The following is a 14,865-nucleotide window of genomic DNA, read 5'->3' as shown; positions in this document are numbered from 1 at the left end:
AGAATCCTGGTTAAGTTATAAGAACCTGAATTGGAAAACAAATGAAGAATTCAGGGACACAGAAATCTTACAGAAAAGTGAGCTTCTGGTTTATTATTTGATAGGAGTGAAGATATGTATATAAATTAACAGTATGCCATCTCAATAATCAAATAAAAAACTTAGGGGGCGGGGAGGAAACTCAAAGAAGGGAGGTTTTGGGATATGAAGTGAACTGCCCACCCTTACTTGAAATATCAAGTCCTAAACTTTTTGGCAGTCTACCACTGGACCCTCCCATTTCAAGGAGAAATGGTTTAAATACAACTTAAATGCATTATCCAGCTGCCATTTCAGTCCACACAGGCACCAGGACTGCCATCATGCCTTACTATCTCTCTCTTCCTACCGAAACATTTCAAAATTTTTCTATATGGTTAAATACTCATTCATATCATAATCTTAACAACAGAAGTCTTCTGACATATGCCCAATTTTTGCTATTTATTAATAAAGTTATGATGCTGCTCCTTTAGCTGGATTTCTATGCACATCACAAGGATAAATCCCCAGAGGTGGAACTCTGAACTCCTGAGGTCAGACCTCTTATTTTAGGCTTTTGATACACTGAACTGCCCTTCAGAAAGGCTGTGTGATTTATCCACCTCCTGTGCCCATTTTTGTACAGTCTGGCCGAAATCTTTATTTTTTATTTATTTTTTAGAAATTTATTTATTATTCTGAAAACAGTTTAATAACATCTGGGCAAAATGATATCATATTGTTTCTTTATTCTGCCTTTATTAGGTGAGGTTACACATTTTCTTCATCTATTTGTTGACAGCTGTGTTGTTTACGATTATTTTTTGGTTACCTATTTATTCCCCTCCCCATTTTCCTACTAATTTGTAGGAGCTTCTTTTTTTCTTTTCCTTTTTTTTTAAGATTTTATTTATTTATTGGACAGAGAGAGACACAGCGAGAGAGGGAACACAAGCAGGGGGAGTGGGAGAGGGAGAAGCAGGCTTCCCGATGCGGGGCTCAATCCCAGAACGCTGGGTTCACCACCTGAGCCAAAGGCAGACCTTTAACAACTGAGCCACCCAGACGCCCCAGGAGCTTCTGTTTTAATAAACTAAGAATACTTTATCATTTTTTTATAAATGTAATTAAATAATTAAAAATAAAAATGGCTCAGCCTGTCCCCACATTTGTAATGGCATGAGCTCAAGATCATCAGGGCTGTTACTCGAACAAAGGAGGAGAAGGGATTCTATGTTCTGTGCTCAGCTTTAGAGAAACACTGGTGACTTAGAGAAAATGATGTACTCTGTTCAAAAGCTGTGGACTCAGTAACCAAGAGAAGATAATATTGCTCATTATGATCCATGAGTACTTAACATTTTACTTACATTATTGGTCAAAAAGACTACTTTTCAGACATCCTGGCTTCCTTATCGTGGACCGATAACCAGGACATATCACTGCCCGTGTACCTGCAAGACCTGATGTACCACCTAACACAGAATTAGTCCAAAACAAAGCAATCTTTCCAAAGATGTGCAAACTTCAATCAGAGCCTAGGCTTGTGTTAATATAAGAGTCATATTACCATGTGGATGGGACTTGAACCACAATTCTGGAGCCCTCTAAACTGATCTGGGGGGCATAGGCTTCTTTATTCTCAATCTGTGCTGTGTCAACTACCACCTGAGAGAGAGAGAGAGAGAGAGAGAGAGAAAGAAACAACAGTCAGCTTTCCGAAAGGAAAACGGATCACAAACAAATCTAATACATGAGCCTACTGATGCTGAGTGACTCTGGCAAGAACAATTCCCATGGCAAGACAGCTGTGCAGGGGCCATCAAGAGCCCCATGAAGACAAATCCAAGTAATAAACACGACTGAAGACAGTAATACTTCAATGAACGGAAACCAAATTCTGGGTGCAGGATGTACTGAACTTTATAAGCACTTTCAGTACTTTTTCCAAACCATAAATATGTTAATTAGGAATTATTTTGTTTCCTCTATCTTAGTATTTTTTTTTTACTTTACGCACTTGAAAGAAGTAAAACCGTCATTAAAAATCTAACCACAGCTTCAGAAAAGTCCATTTGTAATGATTGAATACAAGCTAGAAGTGGATGAAGCTTTTTTTAAAGGATCATTTTATCTTCAGCCATCAATAAAAACAGAACTAGTTCAAGAAAGGTAAAGATGATTCTTCTCCCAATGGTTTCTTCTTTTCTTTTTTTCCCTTCTCTTCCCTTCTCTTCTCTTTTCTCTCCCTCTCTCTCTTTCTTTTTCTTTTTAAGAGAGAGAGAGAATGCATGAGCAGGGGGGAGGTAATGAGGGGCAGAGGGAGAGAGAGAATCCCAAACAGGCTCCACACCCAGCATGGAGCCTGACGTGGGGCTGGATCTCACAACCCTGAGATCATGACCTGAGCCAAAATCAAGAGTCAGAGGCTCAACTGACTAAGCCACCCAGGTGCCCCAATGATTTCTTCTTATTTGGAGTAGAGTCTTTAATATTACACAGATGATGTAGTAGTCTAGGTAATTTAGAGACTTTGACAAAATGATGAATGTATTTTCAAATAACTAAAAGAATTTAAGAAAATGACCATAAAGCACTTTTAAGATAAATCTGTCATGGGGCGCCTGGCTTGCTCAAGTCGGTAGAGCGTCTGACTCTTGATCTCAGGGTCATGAGTTTGAGCCCCACATTGAGTGTAGAGATTACTTACAAATAAATAAATAAATCTGTTAGATTTCAAAAGCCATGCAAAGCTGCTTATTTTGATTCCAAATTCAGCCTCTAATGGAGCTGATTTCCACTGCTGTAAACAGAGTTCCCACAGCTGCTCTGCAATGTCCTTTGGAAAAGACTTCCTGTCCAAGTAACAGCCATTGTTGGACCAGGCAGGTGTTTCCTCTCTCCGCCCATCTCCAGAGCCACAATCTAAAGGTTCTTTGTCAGTCACACACAAAGGTGCCCTGGGAGCAAGGAGTAAGGAACTGGAAGGAGTTTCTGCTCTCTCAATAACATGGGATTTTTTTTTTTTTTTTAACCTACAATGTTTTCGCAAAACAGCCTGTATGTCCTTCCGCCTTACTTCACTCACTCCTTTTTGGAGAACTTAAGCTATGGTTATCCTAGTTTCAGCTAAAATGATCTTTGGAAATATGGATCAATTTCCTAGAGGCAGCAGGCTCTCACATAGTTCAGCAGGGAGTCTCCAGCTTACTCCTTCTCTTAGGGGTTCCTGTATTGAGAACTAGATCCTAAAGGAAGCATAACTCACCACTGTGGACAGGCCCTCACCTAGCCCTACACAAGGCAGCGCCACCCTGAGCTAGGCCACCTGAGCCCTCACCTGCATGAAACAAAAGGATAGCATCTTCCCCACAGTTCCATTCATGAATAAAGTAGGAATTAAAGTAAGAAACAGTTTTTTAAAATTTCTTAATCTCGAATTAGTTTCCTTTAACCTCCGACTAAAATGCTGTAGCTTTTAAAAAAGCAGTCATTTAATTCTAGAAAGTGGGATCAAGTATGTAAGGTTATATGGGTCTTAGATGCCAAACAAAAAGCTAAATGGTGATTTCAGATGTTGATTTCCTGATCCCACCCAACTCTGGCAAAAGTTACTCTTCACTCCAAAGGTGAAAAGACAAAACTTATTTCTGAGTTGATGTTGTTATTTTATGACTCGGAAGAAGATAAACTGAGAACTGGGATACCAAGTGACTGGTGGGGGGACTACTTATACCATGGAGGTTTCTCAGAGGAGGTGGTATTTGAACTGACATCAGGGAGCTAAGGAGTGAGTCACATATAGACTAGAGAGGAGTATTCTCAGGTAAAAGGAGCAGCCAAGTGCAAAGGCCTGAGACAGGAAGAAGCCTGGCACCTTTGAGATTCAGAAAGACATCCACTGTCGCTCCAGGGTAGGCAAGCGAGGCAAAGGGGCCCTCCCCACGAAATTGTTACTAATGTATAGGTTTCTTTAAAATGAGGAAAACCTGCAACATCATTTTGCAACTAGGATCCCAGCAAATACATATTAACCCTCTATGCAAGAAAACAAAAAGGCTTTTTGATGCTGCTGTTCCTTTACCGTCTCCATGTGGTCCGCACCTGGCAGTACCAAAGAGCTTTTAAAATTACTCAGTATTTCCACACCTGTGCCCACACCACATGCTCCCCTGCTGGAAACTCGGCTCCCGGCTCTCTGTCTCCCGTGCACCCCACATGTTCACTCACCAGTCCAGCCTGGCCAAACAGCAGCTGCACGGCAGTCTTGCAGGCGCCCCGCCACGTGGACGGGCACACCTGGTTCAGTACTTCAGTCACAGGAAGATCGTCCCTGGGTGTGATTCCATTGTAGCAGCCCGCCTCCTTGATCAGCTGCAACATTGTATGCTATGGATTGAGAAGACGAGAGCTCACCCCTCAAGATAAAGCTCTACGAGATTCTAAAATGTGTCAAACTGAATTTACAGGTACATAGTAGTCCTCGAGAAAAAAACATTTTGTTTCAGTCCCCACCCCCCAAATCACGTTATTTTAATGTCTCAAGTAATTATCCTCAGATACCCTCAGAGAATACGGATACACGTACATTAATACATACAAGTGATTTCTATGCTGGCACAAATACAGCATCATATAGCCATTTGCTGATGCAAATTGGTTGAGGAATTTTGAAATTCTGAATCTCTCTAAATAAGGAGACAAAATCATCTGGTAAAAACAAATACCAATGAAAACCTCAACTTTATTTTGGATGACCAAGTGGTCAGGTATGCAGGCTCTGGAAACAGACTGCATAACCTCAAATTCCAGTCTCCTCCTTTCTGGCTTTCGAGCTTGGGCCTTAGTTCCTCTATCCATCAAACAGAGAACCGAGCAGCGCCCACCTCATGGGTGAGCATTAACGCACGTGGAGCCCTTGGCGCCATGCCTGGCACACGTGATGCCCCACGAATCGTCATAGTTACTGCAGTAGTATGACAAGACTTATTTAATTCGCGGAAGTCCACTAAAACATCAATCATAAATAGTATTTTATAGTGTACTTCCACACTTTAGGTTAAACGTTTAACAAAACTATGAATAAAACCTGGCAAATGTCTCATTAAGATAAGTCACCACAGTCTGCTTTTAGATGCCAATTTACTAATATCTCCTGCTTTTGACTTCAGTCTGGTTTTTAAATCTATATTCTTCAAAAGCCCTTAGGTTTCCCTGCAGAACTGCTTCCCTGCTCACACCGGTTGCTGAAACCCCACGGAAAGCTACCGTCTTAAGCTTCAGGTTGTCGGCGGCCGATTCGTTGAAGGAGACGCCCTTCAGGAAGTGCGATCCTATCTGCACAGGGACGGTGGGAAGCTCGCACTGCATGGGCTGCGGGGGGGTCTGCCGCCGCCCCGTCTGCTGCGCCTCGGCCTCGCTGCAGCAGCCCTGCGAGAGGTTTGGAGAGGAGAGGAGAGGTGACCCACGGCACACCTGCCCAGACACCTGGTTCGCTTGGGGTGGCGAATCTGCCGCACCACAGCTCCCGACAGCTCCCGGAGGGAAAAGTGTACCTGTAAACTGGCTTCAATTGCCTTTGGGTTCAGGTGGAAACCAGCTTTCATTGCATATTCACAGTGGCCTAAGCTTTCCAGAGCTATTTTATAAGCCTGCAAAGAAATTGTTTTGTCATAATCAAGATTATACAGCAGATCATAAAATGACAACGTCCAGTGACGATAGAAATTTAAAATTTCTATAGTTAATTAAAAGACCTCAGGCCAACTACCATCTTACTATTCTTTCCAACTGGTTCAACATCACAACTTGAACTCACTCCCGTGTTTCTGTCCTCGGGTCACTATGTGCCCATTCTAAAATGCTTACTTGCAAAGCACTGTCGATTTTCACATTCAGCTCCTTGAGCTGGTGCTCAGGAATCGCCACGCTCTGAGAACAGAAGAGCTGCTGAACCTCAATGCCTGCGAGGCGGCCGTCACAGCCTCTCTCCCTCAGTCTGGACGTCGCCTGCAACAATGAACGGTGGCCGGGAGGTGACAGAGAATGTGACCGACATCAGCAACACACAGAAAACAAGAAACAAAGAACTAAAACAACTCAATTAAAGTGAGAAACTGTCTAAGCCTTAGATGTACAGCAGACATTCTGGATTGTCTGTATTACCAAATGAGCAGCCAGAAATTTAGGAAGATGAAATTGAGCATCTTGAAGAGACAGCAAAGCTGACACAGCACCACTGTACTTAAGGAACCCTGGGAAGAAGACAAACCCGCCTGTTATTAATTTTTGTTTTATGTCAAATCTTCACATTTTTTATTTCTCGGCTTTAAAAGACAGAGAAGCTAGAATATTGGCACTTGGGAGTTTCTAGAATAATAATAATAAAAAAGCACACATAAGGTTGGGTGCTCCTTGACACCAAAGTAAAAAGCCACACCCACACCGAACAGGAAAAAAATGTACATTGGAATGTTAAAGGAAAAACAGGACTTCTAAAATCTGCAAGAAAAAATTAAATACTTCTTGTTTGGTCATTAAATGTTTATGAAGAGTACATAAACAAGACACAGAAACAAGAGAAAACGAATCAATGTCTTGTAGTGATGAAATGTAAGTTACCTATCCATATGCATCAGGACCAGAGAATACAGCAAAAAATATATTTAATTTCTTTGATGAAATTGAAGAAGAATTCAGGATGAACTCTTTCAATTTTTAAATGTCTATTTTTGTTGCAACAATATTTGTGCAACAAATAACATCTTTTAACAGCTAATTTTTTGTTCTTCTTTTGTTCTTCTGGTGTAGGAGTTGTAGTACTTACCAAAACTGCAGGAGGGTACTTCGCAGCTATAATGTTATATAGTTCCCAAAGCTCCACAGATTTCCTATGACTACCATTCCATCCAGTCCCTGAACCCTAACAGTCTCACAGTTTAAAACCATTTGACTTCTCTTTGTAAGTAAGACTCTTTCACTCAAATATTTAATCCACAAGGTCCTGTGTTGGGTGTCACTGGATAGACAGTTAAGCCCACAACCTGGTCCCTACCATCTTGGAACTGACAGCCTCATGGGCCAAACAAAACATTTAAAACATTTAAAATGGAGGAAAACACACCAAGGAAAACAGAACTTTAACAGGGAGCACCCTAGACACTGAGAAATCAGCATTTAGGTTATGAGTTTATGGAGGAGGAGGCAGTCAGCAGAAGTGTGGGATAGATAAGCAGACATGTCAGCGAAGAAACCAGAACCCAATGAGCAAGGGGGAGACTGGCCACAGGCAAGGCTGCTGATCAAGGCAGGAACCAGACTATGTGGGATGAGGCAGGTCATGGTGAAGGGACTATACTTTACCTTAAAGAAATAGCAACATCATCCACTTTTAATTGGAGAGTGATGAAGGATGGCAAGACAGGGAGGAGAGAAGGGAGATCATTTACTGCAGGTGTCAGGGGAGAGCAGTGATTCCTTAAAACTACGGCAGTGACAGAAAGGGACAGATCTGGGATAATACTTTGGGGGTAGGACCTTCATGACTTATGGACTGGATGTAGATATGATGCAAAGATAGGAAGATAAATCTCAAGTTTTTTGCCTGAAGGATCCAGTTTGGGATGGCAGCATTTGTTAGCATGGTGAAAATCTGGGGAACCCCAGGGGTGTGGGGAAAAGCTAAGCCTGAAAAGCTAAGCCTGAGCCACCTGGATACCTGAGGTAAGGAAGAGCTGAATACAGGGGCCTGGTGCTCACAGAAGTGGACCGGTCACACATATTTGAGGGCCCCCAGCGACAGGCAGTTCTAAGTCCCAAGGCTAGAGGAGATCCTATAGGAAGAAGGGCACCCAGAACTGAGCCTTGACAAACTGACATCCGTAAGCTGTGTTGAAGAGGGGAAGCTAGCGAAGTAGATGGAGAGGATGGCCCAAGAGGTTAATGCCTGGTTCAGGGATGCCACAGGAAGAGAGGATCTCCAAGGGCCCATGCTGCCTTGAGTGCTGAATGGAGTCCAACGGTTCCCTCGATTTGGCCACACAGAAGGTACCAGTGACCTTGACAAGAGAATGCCTGTTCTTGTGTAGGAGTGAACACCAGATTTCACTGAGTTGAATGATGCCATTTATATAATGTTTCGTACTGTGCAAAATAAGGACTTACATTATCAACGAATACACGGATACAGAGTAAAAATACAGAAATATGCATAGGACTCACAAACTCCTAATTCAAAAGAGGTTGTCACTACAAAGGAAGGGATGTGAGTAAGACTGTAAAAAGGTACACAGGGAACTCAACTGCATTTGTAAATAATATTATTTTCTGTTAAAAATAGAAGGCAGGAAAGAGGCACCTGTCTGACTCAGTTGGTAGAGCACGCGACTCTTCATCTCATGGTTGTGAGGTCAAGCCCCATGCTGGGCATGGAGCCTACTTAAAAATAAGTGAGTGAGTGAGTAAGTAAATACAAGGCATAAAGCAACTGGTGAAAAGTTAAGATTCACTTGACGAAGCTAAAAGGAAGACAATAGGGTATATGGGACGTTTCCTAAATGCTTAAAGTGTTTCATAATAATCGTTTTTAGAACGACTCAAAGGGGAGGTGGACAATTCTTCCAAGAGGTTGGCTGTGAAAAGAGGAGAGAAACAGGGCAGGACATCTCTGGACACCAAGGAGTACTAAAACGCCTACAAGAAGTGCGTCGTCACTGACCACACCCCGACCTGGCTGCCGGGCTAAGCACTTATCCTCCGGAGCCAGCTCCAGCCTCTTCTCCCTGGCCCCTTCCTTGAAGCTCTGCTGCACTGCCCCTTAGTTGGAGGCAGGGCCCTTTCTCGGGGCTCCTGCACAGCTCTTTCACCCTGTTTTTGTAGGCCCTTCCTCATAGGAGGCTGTGAGTAGAGGCCATCACCCCAGTGCCTGACCCACGCCCGGCACGTGGTGGGCATTCACCAAGGCGTTTGCTGTCAAATGAATGAACAAGCGAACGGTAACTGCTTAAAACTAAACGTTTCTAAATAAAACTCCTCTTTTAGGAACCAATAGGCAAGCTGGAGCCTGCTGGAGCCTCTGCTATTTGAACACAGGGCACCCATCTCCCCCAGGTCAGGGTTACCTCGGCAGCACCCCGCCAGGAGCGCACGGCTTCCTCCAATTCGGGTGTGGGGCTCATGCCGGAGAAGCCACCGCCACTGCTGTTCTTTTTCTCTGGCACAACCACCTCGGCAAAGCAAGAGTGAGCCACGGGCTGGACCTTCTGTAAGGCCTGGGTCAAAAACTGGAAATGGACCTGCACCACCGTCAAGAAACATCGCCCTAACACCTGTGAAAACAAGAAAGCCAGGGGGGTTAGCCTGTGGGTCGCTGCTGCGTCAGTGAGATATGTCGTTAACTATCAATGTGAGCAGAAGGTAACAGTACCCGGAAATCTGAAATCACAGGAAGTTAGAAAGTCACCGTGCTTTAGAAGGTTTGTTCTCAAGTTTGCAACTGGATGCCTGATGTCTACAACTCAAAATGTTTCAACCAAATAGCAAACCCCAAGATTCAAATGGGGCCTTCCCAGTTCCTACCCAACCCCCCACTCCTGTTCTCCACTCCCCTCACGTGCACTCTGGTGCTCACACTAACCCTGGTTGGCCCTGGGCTCCTAATGAACCAGAGGAACCCACAGTTCCAGTTACGTGCACACAGCATTCAGAAGGCAGAGTAAAAGCCATGTGACTGAAAATCTGAAAGGTCAGTTTGACCATCAGAATTCTATTAGAAATGGAATCCAAAGATATAAGTTATTTTGGTAACAGTGTTATTTTTTTTTTAAAGATTTTATTTATTTATTCGACAGAGATAGAGACAGCCAGCGAGAGAGGGAACACAAGCAGGGGGAGTGGGAGAGAAAGAAGCAGGCTCATAGCAGAAGAGCCTGATATGGGGCTCGATCCCATAACGCCGGGATCACGCCCTGAGCCGAAGGCAGACGCTTAACTGCTGTGCCACCCAGGCACCCCGGTAACAGTGTTATTAACATAGTTTTATCAGCCTGGCTGTATGTCATAATTCCAGTTCTTAGGAAACAAAGCGGACAGACCAGTCCTCTAGGAGTCAACAAAACATACTGGATAACTCTATTTGTCACAACAGTAGAAACTCAGTCTCCTGATATGTATCAGTAGTTAGCTGGTTGAGGGACTAGTCCATTAAAGTAGAGAATTCATTAAAAAAAAAATACTATTGGGGCGCCTGGGTGGCTTAGTCGTTAAGCGTCTGCCTTCGGCTCAGGTCATGATCCCAGGGTTCTAGGATCGAGTCCCACATCAGGCTCCCTGCTCAGCAGGGAGTCTGCATCTCCTTCTGCCCCTGTCCCTGCTCTCTTACAAATAAATAAATAAATACATAAATACATAAATAAAAATTTTAAAAACTTCTCTAAAAAAATTCAAAATAAAAAAAAATAAGAGAGTAAGAACTTGTCACTCACAAAGCAACTTGAGCAGAGAACTTCCAGATTATTGACATCTTCCCCTAAACTTTTATGGTTGTTTTGCCCATAGATTTTGCCCAATCTGACAACCATAACAAAACTATCTGCATGGGGCGCCTGGGTGGCACAGCGGTTGAGCGTCTTCGGCTCAGGGCGTGATCCCAGCGTTATGGGATCGAGCCCCACATCAGGCTCCTCTGCTATGAGCCTGCTTCTTCCTCTCCCACTCCCCCTGCTTGTGTTCCCTCTATCTCTGGCAAATAAATAAATAAAATCTTAAAAAAAAAAAAAAACCTATCTGCAACTCTTTTATTATGTTCCATAACATTCACATTTTTTCCATGGAGGATCTATCATATTTCATTGGTTCACACAGTAGATTACTTACTCAAGAAATTACTTTCTTTATTAAGTTTGCAAATTATTCAACTGGTAGGAGCACAGCTGAGAGGCCCCACTTGCTGCCAGCACTCAGTGCACTGCCTTGGGGAGGTGGTGAAGCTTGGGGAACTCTTTCCATCGCCTTTATTTTTTTATTTTTTAAAAGATTTTATTATTTATTTGACAGAGAGAGACACAGCGAGAGAGGGAACACAAGCAGGGGGAGTGGGAGAGGGAGAAGCAGGTTTCCCACTGAGCAGGGAGCCCGATGTGGGGCTTTATCCCAGGGGCCTGGGATCATGTCCTGAGCCAAACGCAGACGCTTAATGACTGAGCCACCCAGGTGGCCCTCCATTGCCTTTATAAGGAACTAAAATCGGACCCCAGTGCCCACCCTCTGGCCCAGTCCTATCCATGGAAGCACCTAAAAATAAGACTCTAGTCGGGCCCTCTCACCTCCCAGGACACATTTTAGATGCTGTCCTTTTCTATCCCCTCTGTTCAGAGCTCTGCTTCCTGGAGAAAGAGTCAGGCAAGTCTCAGTGGTAACACTTGTTCCCTCTGATAATCCCCTGTGGAAGTCACCAGGGCTAAACTAAAACAAACAAACTCACGCAAATCTCACACCAAAGCATCAGCCCTCTATGGAGAGCAATTAGAATTAGAGGCTGAACTCCCACCTAAACCTCCTGGGTTTCTACTCATACCTGTCTCAAAGCTCCTCCCCATCAATGGTCTGTGCCAGATAGGGCAGGGTGAGGGACACAGAGGAAGCGGCCCTAGCAACCTAGAGTTACGTGACAGGAACAGAATAAACAGCATATATTTAGTCTTGTACATCCTAGCAGCCAGCCTTAATTGAACACTCCGCACGCTACAGATCTACCACAGATTATCTCAATTCATCCCAGGAACAACTGTATGAAGTCATTCCCATTTTATGGACGACAAGACCGAGGCACAGGAAGGTTATGAAACTTTGTGACGGGAACACAAACTGGATGTAACAGAGTGGTCACCTGGGTCAAGTGTCTGTGCCCCACTGCCTCCAACAGGCTCGAAACAGCTAGATACAGCTGTGCGCTGGTAGCACGGAGACCAGGCACATCACATACTCAACCTTAACCGGCCTAGGCCAGAATGAGGGTATCCTGAAGCCCCCCACACTGCAAACACAGGAGGAGTGGAGCTGGCTTCTCAGACACACAAACTCTTCCTCCTCCTCCGTCCCCAGCCTCTTGGCAGGCTATAGGGAAGAGGGAAGAGCGGGCAAGTGGAGATGCCAGGTACCCTTTGCTCTGGGGTCACATTCTTACAGCTTTTGACCAATACAATTAAGTCATTCATTTGTTCAATAAATATGTACTATGTGAACACCTGATATGTACAAAGCACAACAAAAGGCCAAAGGATACTACAAGAAAGACAATGAGCAAGTCCTTGTCCTCATGAGGGTTTCTTTGTTTTTTTTTTAAAGATTGATTGATTGATTGATTGATTTATGGGAGAGGGTGAGGGAGAGAAGCAGACTCCCTGCTGAGCATGGAGTCAGATGCAGGACTCAATGGAGGACTCAATCTCACAGCCCTGGATCATGACCCGAGCTGAAATCAAGAGTTGGATGCTCAACCAAGCCATCCAGGTGCCTCATGAGGGTTACTTTCTCATGATGGGGAATAAACTGCTAAGTCAATATGCTAAGTCAGGGGCTACTGGAGAAGGCACACAAAGGGGCGAGGTGGGAAGGAAAAGGCTCTCTGAGGGAAGGACTAAGGGAACAGGAAACCACCCGTCCCCCTTCTAAAAGGGAAAATTCTGGGAAAAGCCTGATGCAGGGTCCCCGGGTCCAGAATAGGACAGTGCTGCTTGATGGGAGGATGGGGGTGGGAAGCGTGCCACTCTTGGTAGGATAGTGAAAGGAGGAGGAGTATGCTGCAGGAAAAAGTGGAGGAAAGATGATGCAGGACAGTTTAAAAGGCAGACATTCGGTATGTTGTCTCTACCATTTTTACATGTTTGACCTTGGATGAGTTATTTATTTATTTATCTATCTATCTATCTATTTATTTATTTATTTATTTTAAAGATTTTATTTTACTTGACACAGAGAGAGACAGCCAGGGAGAGAGGGAACACAAGCAGCAGGAGTGGGAGAGGAAGAAGCAGGCTCCCAGCAGAGCAGGGAGCCCGATGCGGGGCTCGATCCCAGGATCCTGGGATCATGCCCTGGGCCGAAGGCAGACTCTTGACAACTGAGCCACCCAGGAGCCCCTTGGATGAATCATTTAATCTAAATTTCTTCCCTGTAAACAAGAAATGATGAGAACCAGAGCTTGGCACCCTCCACCCCCACCCCATGATACATGGAGCATCAGTCCTAATTAGAGCTACAACAAAATATCTGTGTTGTGAACAATTCAGTAAAAGCCAATCAAATCAATGGCTACCCTGGACTTTGGAAAAGGTATTTCACAGGATATCTGCTCTAAAGGCTTAAAGCAACAAATGCATAAACACGACCATCTCGAGAGAGGACAGAGCTCCACTTTCAGCCTGCCTCTGCTCATCTCCTGTCACAGCCCAGGTCTCCTCCTGAAACAGATCCCACTGGCCTCCACCTAGACCCGGGCCAGTCCTTGGGTCTTCCTGACAAACCTGGAAGGAAATACAGACTCTAATGTTGTGAATTTGAAAGCATGTGACCTCAGGGCCGTGGGCAGCTATTTTGTCCTTCATGTGGAGAACGTTGCCTGGACTACAGGATTCCATGAGGCTACAGAACAGATGTGACAACCTGGGGACCGGGTGAACGGGGCAGTCAGAGACACTGGAGTTTAAAATGTCAGTGGACAGACACCTGCAGCTCTATCAGCAGCTGTTTATTGAGTGCTTAACCCATACCAAACACTTTACTTGCAGTGAAGCAACGAAATGCATCCATTTTACAGATGATAACACTGAAGCTTCAAGAAAGAAGCCTGCTCCAAGAGCTGGAGCAGAGACCTGATGCCAGGTATGTTCGACTCCAAAAGCTATGTTCCTAACCACCAGGCCACTCCGTCTCCCTAGGATAAGATCTAGGACGCAGCCATAATAGTGGTGGCTACTAAGAAAAGGGGAGGAGCCCTGTGCAGGAACCCTGACTTCTCCTGCGTGGTGTCAGGCCCTGGGGTGGGAACAGAGACTGAGAGGCATGGCTCTGTCATCTCTGGCAGTAGAAAAGGGACTGGGGCAAAAGTATCAAGTGGCGTAGCCTGTGGCACTCCTAGATAGCATGAGTTTCAAAGTTTATGATTCCACAGCAGAAAGAGCTGCTAAGACTGGCTGGAAATAGCAATGTGAAACAGGGAGAGTGTACAAGGGGCTTGGGAGAAAGAGCAGCTTCTCCCACCTCTTGAGGAATTCCAAACCCAAAAACACCTGTTCAGAACTTCAACACATCAGTCTCATTTAAGAATTACAAATAAAGCAACTGGAATTAATCGGCATTTGCATTTTTTAAAGATTAATCTAGGGGCACCTGGGTGGCTCTGTTGGAGAAGCATGGGACTCTTGATCTCCGGGTCATGAGTTCGAGCCCCAGGTTGGGTGTAGAGATTACTTAAATAAATAAAACTAAAAAAAAAAAAAAAAAAATTAAATAAGTAACAAATTTTAAAAAGGTTAATCTATTCAAGGCATCCCAAGTTGATGGAATTTCAGGCCAATTTCAGACTTCTGCATTAAGAGAAACCTTTTAACGTGACTTAAATTCCTCATAAAGGCCCGATTCCTGAATAGAGACCACCAGCGACCTTGCCACTCCTGCCTCTCAATGTCCACAGAGCATTCTGGATTATGAACAGCCACCAAGGATCTACCAAAAGGAAACCTTGTTTTCTGGAACTCCCTGATGGCGGCGGGAAAGGGTATGAGTTCACTTTCTCATATCCATGTACACATACCACATCTGCTGCTACGTGTGTTGTGTTGATAGAAA

General features: G+C 44.4%; 1 protein-coding gene across 5 annotated transcripts in view; it reads right to left on the bottom strand.

Annotated features, from left to right (window-relative positions):
• GARRE1 (granule associated Rac and RHOG effector 1) overlaps positions 1-14,865 on the bottom strand; it is an 85,134-nt gene that overhangs the window by 15,144 nt on the left and 55,125 nt on the right. For all 5 annotated transcript variants that reach the window (XM_026484306.4, XM_057314336.1, XM_057314335.1 and 2 more), the window contains 6 exons: positions 9,141-9,347; positions 5,890-6,030; positions 5,577-5,672; positions 5,290-5,451; positions 4,252-4,410; positions 1,592-1,689 (listed from right to left, as the gene is read on the bottom strand). In XM_026484306.4, the coding sequence (XP_026340091.1) occupies positions 1,592-1,689; positions 4,252-4,410; positions 5,290-5,451; positions 5,577-5,672; positions 5,890-6,030; positions 9,141-9,347 (863 nt within the window). The remainder of the gene's footprint in view (positions 1-1,591; positions 1,690-4,251; positions 4,411-5,289; positions 5,452-5,576; positions 5,673-5,889; positions 6,031-9,140; positions 9,348-14,865) is intronic.

This window comes from Ursus arctos, unplaced genomic scaffold, assembly GCF_023065955.2.
Source record: "Ursus arctos isolate Adak ecotype North America unplaced genomic scaffold, UrsArc2.0 scaffold_19, whole genome shotgun sequence".
Lineage (NCBI taxonomy): Eukaryota > Metazoa > Chordata > Mammalia > Carnivora > Ursidae > Ursus > Ursus arctos.
The sequence above is the reverse complement of the archived record's forward strand: the minus strand, read 5'-3'. Positions and strand labels throughout refer to the sequence as shown.